This window comes from Fragaria vesca, linkage group LG2 (genome assembly GCF_000184155.1).
Source record: "Fragaria vesca subsp. vesca linkage group LG2, FraVesHawaii_1.0, whole genome shotgun sequence".
NCBI lineage: Eukaryota > Viridiplantae > Streptophyta > Magnoliopsida > Rosales > Rosaceae > Fragaria > Fragaria vesca.
Window position 1 is genome coordinate 6932540 of NC_020492.1, and position 18462 is coordinate 6951001.

The 18462-nt window shown below is 37.8% G+C and overlaps 2 protein-coding genes and 1 pseudogene across 3 annotated transcripts; 1 reads left to right on the top strand and 2 right to left on the bottom strand.

Annotated features, from left to right (window-relative positions):
• The first annotated feature begins 2077 nt into the window (after positions 1-2077).
• On the top strand, positions 2078-5231 carry LOC101305122 (WD repeat-containing protein 70-like). Its single transcript, XM_004289951.1, has 7 exons — positions 2078-2812; positions 2968-3168; positions 3393-3500; positions 3643-3780; positions 3875-4126; positions 4272-4592; positions 4735-5231. The coding sequence occupies exons 1-7, from the start codon at positions 2099-2101 to the stop codon at positions 4900-4902; spliced, it is 1902 nt and encodes a 633-aa protein (XP_004289999.1). The 5' UTR covers positions 2078-2098; the 3' UTR covers positions 4903-5231.
• A 333-nt stretch (positions 5232-5564) lies between these two features.
• LOC101305419 lies at positions 5565-7918 on the bottom strand (annotated as a pseudogene). Its single transcript, XR_183912.1, has 2 exons — positions 7875-7918; positions 5565-6975 (listed from the first exon to the last, which is right to left on the bottom strand). The product of XR_183912.1 is annotated as a polyubiquitin-like (transcript).
• Positions 7919-9332: 1414 nt separating this feature from the next.
• On the bottom strand, positions 9333-16619 carry LOC101314825. The gene is made up of 19 exons (XM_004292202.1): positions 16290-16619; positions 15556-15756; positions 15066-15149; positions 14898-14957; positions 14591-14635; positions 14258-14457; positions 13696-14142; positions 13506-13595; positions 13189-13282; positions 12910-13089; positions 12730-12819; positions 11952-12014; positions 11746-11820; positions 11412-11462; positions 10770-10847; positions 10397-10534; positions 10030-10137; positions 9869-9934; positions 9333-9735 (listed from the first exon to the last, which is right to left on the bottom strand). The coding sequence occupies exons 1-19, from the start codon at positions 16617-16619 to the stop codon at positions 9655-9657; spliced, it is 2481 nt and encodes an 826-aa protein (XP_004292250.1). The 3' UTR covers positions 9333-9654.
• Positions 16620-18462: the final 1843 nt, after the last annotated feature.

The window sequence follows — 18462 nt, forward strand, 5'->3', positions numbered from 1 at the left end:
TTGAAGGATTTTAGTGACACATTGTCATCACTATATGGTGCTTATGTGGAGAGCTTTAATCTCCATAGTTCAAGCTATCCGACTCATCAGAGCTCGTCTCAAGCACAAGGCAAGCATAGTATATTGGAGGTAAATAAGTGTTCTATATTAAGCCATGTCTATATTTGTCTAGTATGTTGTTGTGTACTTGTTTGCATACTCTTAAGCTATGTCTATATTTGCAGGATTTTGATGTTCGTTATAGAAGTGGTCCTAGTTCAAGCTTGAGGAGTGAATTGAGCAAATATCTAGATGAAGCAAGGCTGGATAGATCGATGGAGTTGGATATACTTTCTTGGTGGAAGATAGAGCAACATCGATATCCTATCCTTTTCCATATGGCTCGTGATGTGCTGACGATCCCTATCTCTACTGTTGCATCCGAGTCGGCTTTCAGTATTGGCGGTCGAGTTTTGGACCAATATCAGAGTTTGTTATTGCCTGATACTGTTCAAGCTTTGTTGTGTACTCGTGATTGGATTTTCAGCAAAAAAGGTAAAAAAGCTTTTCTTTACAGGACGGTTTTTTGTCCCTTGTGATCTTTCTGTTGCGGTTAACACTTAACACTTCAATCTGGGGATTTATAATTAGAAGAAGGGGAGGAATGTGATGAGTGGGCTGCAAATATTAAAGGATAAGGATGGGTACGTGCTAGCATAAGTTAACATGAAATATTGACCCTGATGTGATGTCTCGACTAGGTGACAATTTTAAAGATGACATGCATATTGTTTGAAAGAGTTGAAATGTCAAAATTGTGTCGACTGAAAATGATACATATTTGGCTATGTATATTAAGTAGAATATAATGTCAATGAGGGCTACGAAACATTGTTTATCATGCAACCATGATACTGTTTCTATTAGATCATTCAAATGGCTCGCTGCCTCCATCATGTGAATTTTATTTATTTTTACCAAGTGTGTGAACAGTTTAAAAAAAAATCATAAAGTAAATTAATTAAGCTAGTCATTTGAAAGTTGATAGGTCAATTCCAAACCACCGACAAAAAGACGAACAAGAAGTGATCTAGAATGGCTTTTATAGTAGATCTTTGTCCTAAACCCTATAATTTATTTATTTTTACCAAGTGTGTGAACAGTTTAAAAAAGGAAATCATAAAGTAAATTAATTAAGCTAGTCATTTGAAAGTTGATAGGTCGATTCCAGACCACCGACGAGAAGACGAACAAGAAGTGACCCAGAATGGCTTTTATAGTAGATCTTTGTCCTAAACCCTATAATAGGTTTAGGTTTTCCTATTTCGCATCTCCAACTTGTTTAAACCTAAACTAGGCCTAACTTTCCCTGCATGAAAAATAAGGGCGTGGGTTTTGACAAATAAAGGTCGGAGATGCAATCCATAAGAAATAATAGGTAAAGAAAAACATCCAAAAATAATAATGAGAGTCCTGATCAGTAAATCAGATTACACATCTAATCGAAGCATTTTTTTTTTTTTGTAGTTAAGATATTTTATTCATTAAAATTAAAAGATAAATCATGAATCGATTCATTGTCTTCATATGGAGAAAAAATAAAATCAAGGGATAGGTAGCACCCTCATTACACTTTTCTTGCTCATTATCTGATCGAAGCAATTGTTAACTCCTTTTTTTGTTTTTGTTTTTGTTTTTGAGACAAACAAGAATTTCGTTAATCGGGAATACAATATTACAACCATGAAGGATATTGGTGGTGGAAATAAACTCCCCACTCTCCTTCCTACCTACCAGAAACATCAATTACAGTGGACAAGAACCGAAACGAGTTTGTTAACTCGATGCCACAATATAGTGAATATACTAATATCGGCTCTGTTTTGTTTGGGCCTGCTGGTAGGAAATAACGTTAGCTATGTGGTCAAATACATTAGTTGGGCTCAGTTTATCTGGGCCTGTTGGAACGGACCCGAACCCGAACCACGACCCAGTTCTTTATCAGCAGCTCATGTTTAAACCTCCCATGGCGGTAGAGCTCCGCTATATATAACCACACTAGTCTAGAACCGCCTACACTTCTAGCTCCGGCCAACAACAAAGAACCAAAATTGAAGTCATGGCGGACGACCCGGCTGAGATCTACGACGGAATCAGAGCCGAATTTCCTCTCTCATTCGGTAAGCAATCCAAATCTCAAACCCCTCTCGAAACCATCCACAATACGACACGTCGTAACCAGAGCCTCCACCAACAACCACCCTCCTCCTCCTCCTCCGCCGCCAACGACCTCCCTTCTCTCTCCTCCTCCTCCAAAACCTGGCTCAATTCCCTCCGCTCCGCCAAAACCCCTAACCCTAACCCTAACGATTCGGATGCATCCCTTATCGGACCACCTCGTCCGCCGCAGCCGAATTCGACCGATGAAGACGACGGCGACGCCCTTATTGGACCACCTCCGCCGCCACCGGGGGGCGCCGAGAGCGACGACGATGGGGAGATGATTGGGCCGCCGGCGCCGGCGCGGTCCAATATGGAGGATTCGGATTCCGAAGCGGAGGAGGAGAACAAGTACCGGATTCCAGTGAGCAATGAGATTGTGCTGAAGGGACACACCAAGGTGGTTTCGGCCCTGGCCATTGATCACACTGGTTCTAGGGTTGTAACTGGTAGCTATGACTATTCGGTGAGAATGTACGATTTCCAAGGAATGAATGCAAAGCTGCAATCTTTCCGGCAGCTGGAGCCGTCGGAAGGTCATCAAGTCAGGACTATTAGCTGGAGCCCCACCGCCGACCGGTTTCTTTGTGTCACCGGCTCTGCTCAGGCAAAGGTGAATCCTCATTAACCTGTTATTATCTGCATTGTCTTGCTTTGTTTATATCTGTATGGAGTTGAGGTGTTTTTGATGTTTTTGTTTATTAGCTGTGTGTTTGTTTGTGATTTTAATTTGGTATATGGTTTCTGAAAGCATTTTGTATTGGTCAGATTTATGATCGTGACGGACTTACTCTCGGAGAGTTTGTTAAAGGGGACATGTATATTCGTGATCTTAAGAATACCAAGGGGCATATTACTGGATTGACCTGTGGACAGTGGCACCCTAGGAAGAAAGACGAAATCTTGACATCGTCGGAGGATGGGTCGCTGCGCATTTGGGATGTCAATGACTTCAAAACTCAGAAACAGGTAAGAAAAGTTTTACTTATGGAACAATTTTGTAATGCGTTTTAGTTATCACACATAACCATGCCAGCACCGCATAGTGTGTTGTTCTCTTTAGATTTTGGTAGCGGTTTATGTTACGCTGAATTAAAATTGATGAAACAAGTCCTGTTTTACTTTTGACATTGAGAATAGTCTTTTACTGAACAAGAGTTTTGGACTAAATTGTGCAATTCTTCAATAACTAGGTAATCAAGCCAAAACTTGCTAGGCCTGGAAGAGTTCCAGTCACCACTTGTGCTTGGGATCATGAAGGCCAACGGATTGCAGGTGGTATAGGAGATGGTTCTATACAGGTACATGTTGGCTGAATATCTCTTACTCAAATAGCCTTTCTTTTTCTATATGTTCTTTGAGAGGGAAGTTTGTCTTGATTTCCTAGATGAATACTTAATGCTCTTATATCTCAGCCTCACATAACTCTGCTAATTCTCTTAGGTTTGGAACATTAAACCCGGATGGGGAAGTAGGCCAGACATACATGTTCCAGGAGCTCATTCAGATGATATTACTGGGCTTAAGTTTTCTAGGGATGGGAGAATCTTACTCTCAAGAAGCTGTGATGGCACTTTGAAGGTAATGCATTTGCTGTCCACTACCAGGCTAAATGGTGCCTATGAGTATTTTATCTGTGATGGATTTACTTTCTAACGTTCATAATATGTATCAGGTTTGGGATTTACGTCAGATGAAAGATCCTCTCAAGGTGTTTCAGGATCTCCCAGATAATTATGCACAAACCAATATTGCATTTAGTCCTGATGAGCAACTCTTTCTGACTGGAACTTCAATTGAAAGGGAGAGCACAACTGGTGGATTACTATGCTTCTTTGATCGAGCAAAACTGGAACTTGTTTCAAAAGTTGGGATATCCCCTACTTGTAGTGTTGTGCAATGTGCCTGGCACCCAAAACTGAATCAGGTACTACCCTCATTGATACAATCCTTGTTTTTCAATCATGATCTTTAAGTGTTCCATGCAATGTTGATCTATTTCTCCACAAGACATGTGCATAATCTGAATTATACCTAGAAGGCTAGAACTAACCTGCTTTTTGTCTTTGAAGATCTTTGCAACAATGGGGGATAAAAGTCAAGGCGAAACTCATGTATTATATGATCCAACTCTTAGTGAAAGAGGAGCTCTTGTTTGTGTTGCACGTGCACCTAGGAAAAAATCTGTTGATGATTTTGTGGCAAACCCAGTCATACACAACCCTCATGCTCTACCTTTATTTAGAGATCAACCAAGCCGTAAGCGTGAGCGAGAGAAAACATTGAAGGATCCAGTTAAATCCCATAAGCCTGACCTTCCCATGACAGGACCAGGCTTTGGTGGAAGAGTTGGCGTAAGTAAAGGAAGCTTATTGACCCAGTACCTTATGAAGGTAATGCTATTTGCCCAATTCTTTTTCTTATTTTTTTGGTTATTGTTTGCCCAATTCAATATTTATCTTTCCTTTACAAATTGAATATGCTTAAGAAATGAACACAATAAATTGTACACTCATCGTTTGTTTCCAATCTCAGCAAGGTGGTATGATCAAGGAGACGTGGATGGACGAAGATCCAAGAGAAGCCATACTGAAGTATGCAGATGTTGCAGCAAAAGATCCAAAGTACATAGCTCCAGCTTATGCAGAAACCCAGCCTGAAACAGTTTTTGCGAAATCAGACTCTGAGGATGAAGAGAAATGATCTGATTATGGTTCCTATGGTAGCCATTACTGGAATGACTGTTGCTTGACCAAGGACAAAACCAAAGGCTACTTGCCACAACATTGCATCTGCAGAAACATTGTGAGCGCCATACTAATGGTCACAGAGGATTCAATTCTTGAAGGAAAATGCTAAACTATGGTAGTTGGTAGAATGAAATGTGACGCTTTGAATTTGCTATATTGATGGATGTAGTCCTCCGAAATGACACCACAATGTGAATGTAAATGCAGTAAAATCTGTAATACTTTTTTGAAGTAAAATTTTGTTGTACTCTTATTAGTTATTACTAATTAGGTATTCTAGCTTCCATTTTTGTTGCCTATTAAGTTAATCCAAGCAGGACAGCCGCAAAAACGAGAGAACACCCCTGCCAAAGTACACTAAACAAAATCAACCTGTGAGCCTCCCAAAAACAAATTACTGCTTTGATCAAGCAGAGCAGTGACAACATTTCGAGAAACTGATTAACACCACTAGGACACAGAGGCAACTCGACCAACATACTAAACAAGTCAAAACACTGATAGAAAAAAAACATGCAGGAGCATGAGAACAAATTGAGGAAAAGCATTAGAGCGCACACAGATCAAACATATAGCAACATAGATCAAAGAACACACAAGGAAGCCTGAGGACATATAAGAGAGGAGATGCAATCTTGATGGAATGGAATTATATAAATGCAAACAGAGAGCAAATGGACAAAATGTCTTTGCCATTTATTCAACTTAACAACTATAATTAGAAAACAGTCATCAGATGAGCCATCCATTGGCCATTTTAAAGAGTAAGAATTATTGAGTACATAACCACATAAAACTAAAGAGTACGAATAACAGGCAAACAGCCAAATAGAACTGGAAACAAAGCAGAATGGATGGCACCACCACGATCACTCAGAACTTCAGAAACCACCACGGAGGCGAAGGACAAGGTGAAGGGTCGACTCCTTTTGAATGTTGTAATCCGCCAGAGTCCTCCCATCTTCAAGCTGCTTACCAGCAAATATGAGCCTCTGCTGGTCTGGAGGAATGCCTTCCTTGTCCTGAATCTTTGCTTTCACATTATCAATTGTATCAGAACTCTCTACCTCCAAGGTTATGGTCTTTCCAGTAAGTGTCTTCACAAAGATCTGCATCCCACCACGTAGACGGAGCACCAAATGCAGAGTCGACTCTTTCTGAATGTTGTAATCTGCCAGTGTCCTGCCGTCCTCAAGCTGCTTTCCTGCAAAGATAAGCCTCTGCTGGTCTGGGGGAATGCCTTCTTTGTCCTGAATCTTTGCCTTGACGTTATCAATTGTGTCTGAGCTTTCCACTTCCAAAGTAATGGTTTTCCCGGTCAAAGTCTTCACAAAAATTTGCATTCCACCACGCAGACGGAGAACCAAGTGCAAGGTAGATTCCTTTTGAATGTTGTAGTCTGCAAGAGTTCTTCCGTCCTCCAACTGTTTACCTGCAAAGATGAGCCTCTGCTGATCTGGGGGGATACCCTCCTTGTCCTGGATTTTTGCCTTGACATTGTCAATTGTATCGGAGCTTTCCACCTCCAAGGTGATTGTCTTCCCAGTAAGCGTCTTTACAAAGATCTGCATTCCACCACGCAGACGGAGCACCAGGTGAAGAGTAGACTCCTTTTGGATATTGTAATCGGCAAGGGTGCGGCCATCCTCTAGCTGTTTGCCGGCAAAGATGAGCCTCTGCTGATCTGGGGGTATGCCCTCCTTGTCCTGGATCTTTGCCTTGACATTATCGATTGTATCAGAACTCTCAACCTCAATGTGATGGTCTTCCCTGTGAGAGTCTTAACAAAGATCTGCATGCCACCACGGAGTCTGAGAACCAAGTGGAGAGTGGACTCTTTTTGGATGTTGTATTCAGCGAGTGTCCGCCCGTCCTCAAGCTGCTTGCCAGCAAAGATCAGCCTTTGTCGGTCCGGGGGAATTCCCTCCTTGTCTTGGATCTTTGCTTTGACATTGTCAATAGTGTCAGAGCTTTCAACCTCAAGGGTGATGGTCTTGCCTGTGAGGGTTTTCACAAAGATCTGCATCTGTTGACACAAACATATTATATCAGTCATCTAAATCAATTTATCTAAAGAAGGACAAGCAGATTCATACATTTTACAATAAATCAAAACTTGTTATAGAAGGAAGTTCTAAACAAAATACAAAACCCTTACAACATGTAAAACAAAAAACAGATGAATCATTAGCCTTGTTGAATCAACTAAGCAAGGACTTGGCCTAAATTTAAATCCATTAACAAATGAACCAACAGAACTGACACAAGGAATCACAAGACCCTAAACTATCACCAATAGCAAATAGCAAAAGTGCATAATTGTATGTATGTCTCATGGCCAGTCCCAACTGGTAAAGGCAGCAATGCCACTCCACAAAGCAATGGAATAAAATACCGTCCTTCACAAAGATGCTTAAAAGAACCTTCATCGTTACCGAGCTTGCCACTTACAAACAAAGAAATTGTTTTCTCCCACTAAAAAGCTTGATATTTCCACAAACAATCTCATATGACACTAGAAATTTCAATAATTACCGGGCACAAAGAAACCTAACAAAATAAATTTGCTCAGATGCTACTAATTACCACTGTCAAGAATCAATCAAGAAAATAAATCGATTCAATCAAAACACAACCAAACATCTTCAGAAACTTCAATATTCGCAAACAAATTACAAAACCATATCAAACCGAAATCGTAATCTACAATCGGCTAAACAAATCGCGAGAAGAAAACAAAGCTCAAACAGAATCAAATTCTCATCCAATGATCTCTAGATCTATTTCAAAGCATAACCTCGGTGTTGTTCCATTCATCGCAGCACAACAATCAAAATTCGCTGTAAAATTTATACATGTTGCAAACAAACGTACCAGATCTAAACGAAACACACAATAAATTGATTGAAGAACAGAGGAACGAACCTTGAGGGTGAGAGACGACGAATGGGGTTTGCCTCTGGTTTCTGAATGATGAAGGATTTGGGGATCAGGCTGCCTTCTTATATATGGACCATTCGACGTGGAGCTATCCAATGAAAGCGAGCCACGTGTTGTACACGCCAAGTTTAGCTTCCACCAAAATACAAAGACCCTTTCGCCACGCTTACGGCTCTTCAAGTATTCTTTGCGTATTATAGAAGTTCTTTTCACCTAAGTTCTTTTTAGCAGGATTGAAATCCTCTTCTAATGTTGACTAATAGGAAATTATTGGCATTCGATTGTATTATGGGAGTACCATCGGAAAGAATTAACGTTTGGTATTTGATTGTATTATGGGAGTATCGTTTGAAAGAAATTTACGTTGTGTTTTAAGAACGTTTTAATTGTATTATGAGAGTACCGTTTGAAAGAAATTTACATTGTGTTTTAAGAACGTAATTCAGACCTATAAAAAAAAAACACTCTTCTTGCAAGTTTTTTTAAAGAGCTTTTTGAGCGAGAGCGGTCATGATAATTTCATTTTTAGTCTGTTAGAAAATAAAGTTGAACCAATTCATATGGAATTTCTTCTTAAACGTCATAACTATTAATTTATTTGTCAATTTCAATCTTAATTTCGCACCCTAAATTTTGAAATCTTGCCTTATTTTATATGTGGCAAAGAGAAAAGTAAAGTGACCTCTTCAATCTTGTAAAGGGATTTATTTGAAGTTTTGAAAACCTTATTTTTCACCCTATGTCTGAAAAACATTACAACTTGTTACAAGAGCATGAATCCCAGGAAGTCGAGAGGAAGAGCGTACCCCCTTAATTAAACCAAGAATTATGGTCAAGTGAGAAGATTATATAAGACCCTATTGCTGAATAAAGGTCAAGGGACAAGATATATAAGACCCTGTTGCTGTCCCAAATCAAGCTCTATTTCCTTTTCATTGAAATAAAGGTGAAGGTGATCAAGAAGAATCATGTAATTAAGATGGTGAATGAGACCAACTTTGAACAGTAACAACAGTAGCTTAGTTTCACAGAAATCACTACGACAACGGGTTGGAATCAAACTAATGGTTAAAAACCAAGAGAACAAAGTTTTCTTCTTTCCTTGAAAATTCAATGCAGGCAGTAACAAGTTTTGCAGACATTCTTCATTTTTACTGAGGACACGATTCCTATCAAGAGAAGGAAAATTGGTCATCCTTAATTAGTAATACCCAAGTGGCAGTCCTAATTAATTAGTTTAAGAAAGGAATGGATCTTTAGTAAACAATATTTACTGTTAAGAGCTCATATCAGTGAACAGATAGAAGAAAATATAGAGGCTTGTTTCAGAAAGACTTTCCATTTGGTTTGATTTTCACAGAAGAAAGTGGGAATGTGTTTCAATGGAATGCAGGGGTGTGACCAGGAAAAAGTGCATCTTCCTTTGATAATAGGAAGAAAGGTTTCTATTTACATGTACAAGATTTCTAAGACGAAAAACATGATACAGACTGGTGTGGAGATTGATTTGCATTTACAAAACACTGTTGCAACAGTATTTGCCACAAGTTGTCTTAGCAGGTGACAAAAGCATGAGGCTCCCAAATCGCTGGGTTGAGGAATCCCTTGAGAGGTTATGAACAGCCATTATCCTTTCACTTGTCCTCGTGAATCATCAAGACGTCTTCGCATCACCGACAGTGGCAAAAACCAGATGACTAGTTGCATTGCGACTTGGTATCTTAAAATGGTGCATTAAGTTGTAACAGGACATGATGGTCGTCATTTAACTTAAAAGGTCGCCATGCTCTAAGCTTGACAAACGAGAGTCGGATAGAACTGAGAACATTTGTGTGTCTACCAACAACTGCAGAAGTCAGAAATTGCAAAACAAATGAAAGGTGACAAAAAAAAGTGGCTTTCAGATACCACTTAAATATAACCCAAATCACCATAGATGATGAACATCAACCCTTCTTTGGGAAGAATCGAATGGCTACCTTGATAAATGACCGGTCCTTACTAGGAAAGGATTCAATGAAGCTATCTTTGAGAAGAATCGAAACCTGCAATGAAAAGTCAGATGTTACAGAAGTATAATGCACCAGGTCATCTATGATTTGTACAGAAGTATAATTAGCCGTGGAATGAAATTCTCTACCCGGTCATTATTTGATTGTACACTTGTAATGGTGTAAGATCTTAGCTCTGAACAAAGTGACTCAATGTAGTTCTTCATGACTTTCAAAAACTGGGCTGCAGCTTCTGCCTGCAAATATATTACACATCAGCATCTTCCCAAATCAGCTAGCACAATAACATTAGATATTGTGTCATAACATGCAGTAAGGATCAAATTCTTTGTGCACACAATGGAAGAAGGAAATCCCCTTAAAAGTTGGAACCGCTTATAGAAGTCTCAAAGACATCATTTGATAAACTTAAGACTCTCACTTTCCATATGTAAAACCCACACAGTTCAGACTTCAGAGCAAGGGCAATAAGCATGCAAGTATGAAAGTAAAAACCTGCACTTCGTTGCACCTATATACAGGATGCTTTCTCGCAAATGAACCTTCTTGAGACATTTTGGAATGGATAGGCGCAAGTTCAAGGGCAAGATCTTTATATCGTGGTAGTGTTGGCAAGTGATGAGGCAGTTTCACCTGCATAAACCATAAACTACAATTATAATTTGGTGAAAAAGTCCATATACAATTACTTAACAACTTCAAAGATATAGCACACATCAACAAACAACTTCTGATCCACCAAAGTAGCTGCAAGCAAATAAAATTTAAAATAAAACTATCGCCATTTTCTGCAAGAGACTATCAACCCATGTCTGATAAGGTAAACATAGACATATATAAAGATGATAAAATAATAAAATTAAAGTACCTGATCCCTGACCACATTAACTACAACAGGATCTGATGTTTTCTTCTTTAGATCTGCAGGAACTTGCTCTATCCCTATCTGCATAATGATAAGGACAAGAACAATTAGATCAAAATGATGAGATCATTTCCTTACAAATTTCCCTAAAATTTAAGTTTAAACATAGTTATATAAATATATAACAGCATAGAAACTTTACATAGTGTATATAACATTTAGGCATAAAACACAATTCCAAGAATTTAAAATTTCCAAAGAACACTACACATTGTTCCCATTTAAAGTCTCTGAAAGCATAATTTAATACTTTAATATTACATAATAATCAATAATTAACATCTAAAAAAACACAATAATAGGTGACTAAACTAATCAAAGAGCAAAAATTGACCCTACTAAAAAGTAAAGACAGAAGCAGAAATTTCTCAGTATTGGAATATCTGTATATATTAAGAAGGATCTTTCAATGTCAACATCCAAAAAATAAATAAATAAAAATCAATGAACCTTAACAAACTAGCATATGGTTTTAGCACCTAGAATGACAGAGGCTGAGAGAAAGCGGCAGAGAAGGTACATTCTATACTGTTCAGGATCTTACAACAACAACAATAATTACTATTATTAAAATACAAAACTTACAATGAAGGGAACTGGTGCATCAAGAAAATCCAGCATTTTCCCAGGTAGAATCTGAAGAAAATTAAAGGAACTTAGAGAATTACATATATAGGATTCAGAAATACACACCAGACTGTGTAGTGTTCAAACACCAAACTGTGGGTATAAGTACAAGAAAAGAGCAACGTCAAAGAGAGTAGTTGGTAGGTCAAAAAGGAAAATTTATATAAAAGAAACCCACAAGTTATGCTGAGTTCACAGAAAATTTCAAAATATGATTTACATTTAGCATATCTATTTTTTATTTTATTTTTAAATTTACAGTAAATACATCAGTAAGAAAATATCCACTTACAGGTAGCATTAAACTCTGCCATTGAAATGGACGAATCATGGGTATGATAGATAACACTATAGCTGATAGAACACCCTGCATTTGTTAAAAGTGTCAAATAGTCAAAATCTGAAAATTAAAAAAAGAAAAGAAACAAATTTATTACTGAAAGCAAATTACAGGTCTCAGAAATAAAAATAATATTCCGATACAAGTACTAAACTTACCAGATTAGGGCACACTACTATCACTTGCTTTTCCAGTAATACTCCCGCAACCAATGCCAAAATCTAGCAAAAGCACCATTGACTAATTAACAAAAGTACACAAGAAAGTTTACTATAGGGTGAGAAGGGGAGCTGGGGAGAGAATGCTCATTGACTAATTAACTCAGTGCAGGCTTACCATACAAAGTCAGCCCATATGAGAGTATGCTCATAATTAAATTGTGAAGTATAAGTGTACAGTTGCTACAAAATTTACCACAAATTTTTCTGAACCTCAATACACTATCTACCACGTTAAGGTAAATCACCTGAAAAGGTCTTAAAGCTGAATCATGAACATCACTGTCAGTGGCAGTACCAATCTATCACTACACTGACTGAAATATGTAGATGATGATGCGTGGACTTTTTCCAGAGTTGTACTGTCTCAAAAGGTTTAGGAATTTTATAGGTAAAGTATCTTGTTGTCTGATCCTAGGGGCTATGAGAACATATTTGTTGCTCTTTCAGTTTGGAAAAGAGAAAAAAACACTCAGTAATAGCAGGAAGGCTCACACCAATTCTGTTATGAGCTTCCTATTATCAGATTATCTTTCCAAAGCCAGATCTGTTGGCACACTCCTGTGAATCCTTCATTCCGAGGTTATTGATCATAAGAAGGTGAAAAAGAGACCCGTGCCTCACACAATGAAAATAAATATTGCTTATCATGGAAAGAAAAATATAACATAGAAAAATTATTTAACACAGCTAGACTCAACTGAACCATTGAGCTTACACTTTCAACAGAGAGAACTCGGCAAACTGTAGCAGTCGTCCACAATGATAGTGAAAGCGCCTCCTCATCAGCAGCCAACTTTGCATCAACCTTACAATTTACAAAGTTGAGACTTGTTGAGTGAGTATTTGAAACAAAAGGAAAAGGACGAAAGTTGAACAAAGTGCGATCAAACAATACCTCAGGATTTTCGGATGAATCTAAATATTTTTCATCAAAACCAAGGGCAGCAATTGGAGGTCGCTTATACTGGGTAGCCTGTAGATGTTCAAGAGGTTGAAAAACTAATTCGCTTCCTCGTTCAGGAAGAGGCAGAGCATGAAAACCACATACAATCTGTAGCAAATCGTTTTTATTCTCCTATCATAGAGAGTAAAAACATACACAACCATCAAAACAAAATCAAAACATCACCTAAAACATGAATTGCATCAAAATCTACAACATTGATAGACTCACCCTAGCCCATGCCATTATCAAGTCATCGCTGAACTCTCTCTCACAAGTTGAGGAAAGATCATCTTCATCATCCTCTGAAAAGCTTCTAGCTGGACTGCCACAGATAACAATAATTACTGAAGTATTACTTAAGAAGGATAAGAACCATTAAGTAACACGCTACAAAGATTCAGAGATACATTAGAGTAGCAAAGATTTTCCAAGTACTATGTATTCTCATATAAAAGCACATATACACTGAACACAGAAAAAAGTTCTACTATTTTATGTCTTAAGCATAAAATGAAATATGAACAAGATTACCATATATTTATCACCTGAACAGAGATTCAGAACTCCCGAAATGCTCCAATGTGTGATTCCTAGAAGAGAAAGATGTCCTAAGTTCTGGAGAAGGATGACCATTTCTGGATAATGAAAAGGGAAAATAGTAATAATTGTCTATTAGATAATATTTTCACCATAAAACTGACATATAAAATGGTAAGATACTCGTATATTTACCACCTAAATAAAGATTCAGAACTCCCAATACTCTCTCGTGAAGTATGGCCATTTGTGTAACTTCCGAATATTCTGTCTGAAGTGTCTGAGGAACCACAGTCATCAAAAAAATGTGAATCCTTTCTACCATCCTTATCTACATAGCGTACTTGAATAAAATCCGGAGCCTCACTAGCAGAAGCACTTTCCGGGGACTGAGGTTCCCAAATCTTGAGTGTAGAAGTTGGAGTCTCATCATCTGGTATATTTCCTGCAGCAACAGCTGTAAGAGCTATTGCACTGTTAATAGGGATTGCAGACCTCATCCAATTATCACATGGATCTGTCTCAGGGGAGTCCTCGCCATAATTCACTTCATCATCTATTTTGTCCATTGAAGGGGCATAGCCATTGAGGCTCATTCCACTAACAAATTGTGTAATTCGACTCAGGCGCTCCTGTTGAATGATACTGCATCCAAGTAAAAGATGGTGCATTGCTTCAAAATTCGTATATTAAAAAAGGCCAAGTTAAAATGTCAATTACTAGAACTATAAGTTGTATAACCATTAGAATAATATCTTACCTGTTCAACATCTCGTAATGTAACTCAAAAAAAGGATATTTGGATAACACACAGTAGCACCGAGGTGCAGAAACCAAAAAACGGAAGAGTCCTCCAGATGAATGAGGAAGAGGTGATGTGATGCCTAAAATAGCAGGAGGCCTCTGAACTATTTCGGACACATGTAGGCAAACACCATAAAGTGTTGCATTGTCAGCTACCTGATCAAAGGGTAAACCTTTTTAGTAACCACATGTGTTAAAAGAATTATATGAATACCACACTGTGAAAGGAAGAATGATGCAGGAGCATACAGTAGTATAGATCTTTAAAACATAAAAGATAAATAAGTACCTTGAGTGAAAAGATAAATGCTAAATCATCTTTGCCTAAATGCTCCTGTCGAGGATATAAATAATTGAAATGTTATTAAGTGTTACTTCTGAAAAGTTAAATCTCTATTGTCTTAATGTATATATATGCAGACATGTTTATATATGATAAATATATACATATATATTGACTTGATAACAGCACACACCCAACTACAATTTTTGTTACTGGTAACCATCAAACAGACACTGAGTTCTGTACTTCAAAAGGAAATTAATAGATCTTGGTGAGGTATGTGCTATAGGAAAGAGTAGTGAACATATCGTACCTGTCCATAGACAATTTGATTAAGGTCACTCAGTGATGGAGTCTTCTCCATTAATCGTGCCTGTATAATGAAAATTCACAGGGGTCATACAGCATACATCAGTATAACAACTGTTACAAGATTATAAGATAAATGGAATATTATATTATCAAAGGAGGCATATCAAACCTTAACCCCTCCAGGAAAACAAAAGGAAGCTAAATCTTTCAAACGCATTGCTAGCTTCTTCCCAGGAGGATATTTAAAAAGTACCTGTGAACAAAAAATAGGTATCTTATCTTCTCCCACCAGAAGAGGACAAGAAAGGACTGTCTATTTACGTAGCATGTAAAATTCTTGCAATGATTAAGAAATGAATACAACCATACTCTATTTTCTTAATTTACTATGTTAGCTTACAATGTCTTTCCATTGAAGAAAATAAAACATTGTATCTACAAGAAGAAATCATTAGAAAGCATGGGGAAAAAAAATTAGTATTTCAGGAGCACAATGATCTTTAAATATATACACAATTGTTCAAAACTAAATGTGAGAAATTTTGCCATATCCATAACTCAGTCATATACGCTGTTGAAAACAGAAAACAGAGTTTTGCACCAAGAAAAGAACAGAAAAGAGGATTGCAGGAAGCTTCATAAGCAGTCATGAATTCAACCTGAGGTTCTAATGTTGGGATGGGGGGTCCTTTCTGCTGCAGTAATTTCATGTCAGTAATTCCATAGCTTATCATGTCCGTCTCCCATTTCTTTCTTTTGATGAATGCTGCCTCAGCAGTTTGAAGATTAGCATCTGGATGAAGCCCCGCAATTATAAAATGCTCAAAGAGTGAAGCTGGCTCCTGATAATTTACATGACTCTGCAATGGCATGATCATAAACTTTAGCTAACAACTTCACAAAAAATATATCCCTAATGAATTACATTACAGGCAGCAACAAGAGGGAGGGGGTTTTCCAGTATTAGATTTGTAGACATGACTGCATATTTTATAAGAGTCTACATTATCTGATAGCAGATCATATATCCCTTTGACATATAAGACAGGTATTTTTTTTTTTTTTTGAGCAGACATATAAGACAGGTTGAAACTGATATTTCCTCTGAAGAAGAAAATAGTTGTAAACAAAACTAACTCTCTGACACAATAGACTAAGAACCTATGCTTGCTATATCTTGAAAGCATGAAGCCATCGGATATTCGGATAGTACAATTCTTTCTCCAGTTTTTCCTTTCTAGATAAATAACAATGAACTGAACAAAATGTACTGAACAATGTGAGAGGCCAGCCACACAGCACATACACGGCTATCTTTTCAACCATGACTAAAGAAAATCTAGAGTAACAGCATTATGAACTCAGGTTTAGTGCACATAGTAGAAGAAAACACCTTTGATTTGGAGTGAAGCCGATACCACTGGCGTTTTTGGTTTGCCAAAACCTCAGGATTAAAATTCATCCGAGAATCATCCTGATTGGTCCCCCATCTCCAAGCCTTCTGCATCTGGTTTTTCAATTTCTGAAAGCTATTACTGCGCTTGGGTCTAGTGGTCACAACTTCACTTTGGGCCCGCCTATGCCCCGGTGCCAATGGCGGCATATGTGGACTATTGAGGGGTTCTCCTGCCACTCTAAATGCCTCCTCAGACATTTGCTGCAAAACTGGAATGGGGGACGAACCCCCCTCCTCATGCCCTTCAGCATCTTCTTTTGCATCCATTTCAAACACTTGGCTCATCTCTGTAAAGCCTCATTTCACCAAATGAATACACTTCACCCCATTGCTTACATGAGCCCAGAACCCAGCTTACCAGCATAACTTACACCCAATTTCACCAATTTTGATTTCTCACAACTTCTGCAACATACCACCTAACAAAAACACCCAAATATGCAATAACAAAAGAATTTGAATTGGGTTTTCTCCTTGAATGTGTTTGTTCCTCAATTCCTAAAATACCCAAATCACATCAACACTCAATATACTCGGACAATCAAAACACTCGTCTCCTCACCGGCTGAACTTCTCTATTTGCATGCAATTCCCAACGTACCATGAATGAAAACAAAAACCCTGAAGATCACAAACAATGTGAAACAAAACATGTGAAGCTTCTCCAACACAACCCTAACACAATGCAATAAATAAGAGACACCAAGCGTTTGTGGTTCCCCAGTTTCAAGTTTGGCAACGTCATCATGATTTGTAACCGCAATAGAAGATGGAATTACAACGGCATCAAGGATATAAATGGCATTATATGAAAAAGCAAAGCATGCAAAACAAGGAAGATGATGATTAGTACCTGTAAATGGTTTTTGTTCAGGCGAAAGAAAGAGGATGGTGCTTGAGATTTGGGGAGAGAAAAGAAGGAGAGAGGGAAAGATGGAGAGTTGCTATATATAGGAAGAGTGGGATTTACGGAAGTTGAGACATAAGAGGAGAGAACATGGTTTCGATCAAGAAAAGAAAAGACAAGACAATACAAGTACAAGTCCATGGGGTGGGAGACAATATTTAGATGATTTTCAACAATATCGTTTAACCCCTCTTTTATTGTTTTTTAAGGTGTGAAATTTCTCGTTTTATTCAATTTCAATTACCATCAAGGTGATCAAGTAATCTCAATATGATAATATCCAAAACAAAAATCAATGTGATCGGACCATATCAAGCAAGTCAAATTCCGATTAAAATCCTAAACACAACAGGAATTGTATGATCAACTTACTACAACTCAATTTCACCGATAACACACATCTTGAGTGCCGCAATGTTCACCCTTTTGTGTACTTTTAATCATAACGTACGTACGTGCGTGGAGCTGCATTGCCAGTATGGTCACTAATTGACCAATGAACTTTGTTCATTCATCTTTAGATTTAGATACAATGATTGAAAATATAACAACTTTATTTAAGAGTGGTTTAACATGAATTTCTTGATCGGTTGATGACCAGATTATATTGATTGCTAACAGGGTATGAAATAAATAAATATAGTTCTGCTTATGATATTACCCAAAACTTGACTTCCTAAACTACCCTAATTATTAGGATCATATCGTCAAATGATTTCACACTTCCATGCATGATAGCTGAAGCATGCACGCATGAGTTGCCCAAACCCAATAATGGTTAGTAGGGAAGCTTGTACGTACATTCATGTATTCACAACAACAATAGTAAGCAATATGCACTCGATCATTAGGGGTGTGACTAAATCATGCCCATATATGACTGACATGACTCACATTTCCGTCATACCCCATCAATACTCACTAATACCCTCATTTTGTGGTAATTGATAAAAAGCGCATGACTCTTTCTCAAAATACATATTTTATTGTCTATCTTTTATTTCGACTTGTGTCTCATAATGTCATTGACATCCTAAAGTAGCAAAAGGCAACAATTTTTGTTTTTCTCTGATATACAAGTGAGTTTGTGTTGGCAAAAGACTATTGCTTCATCACCATGCACATTGAGTGAAAAGAGAGCATCCAAGTCATATGGCCATTTTGCAATTGGTGTTGAATATTAATTTATATAAAATTAATATT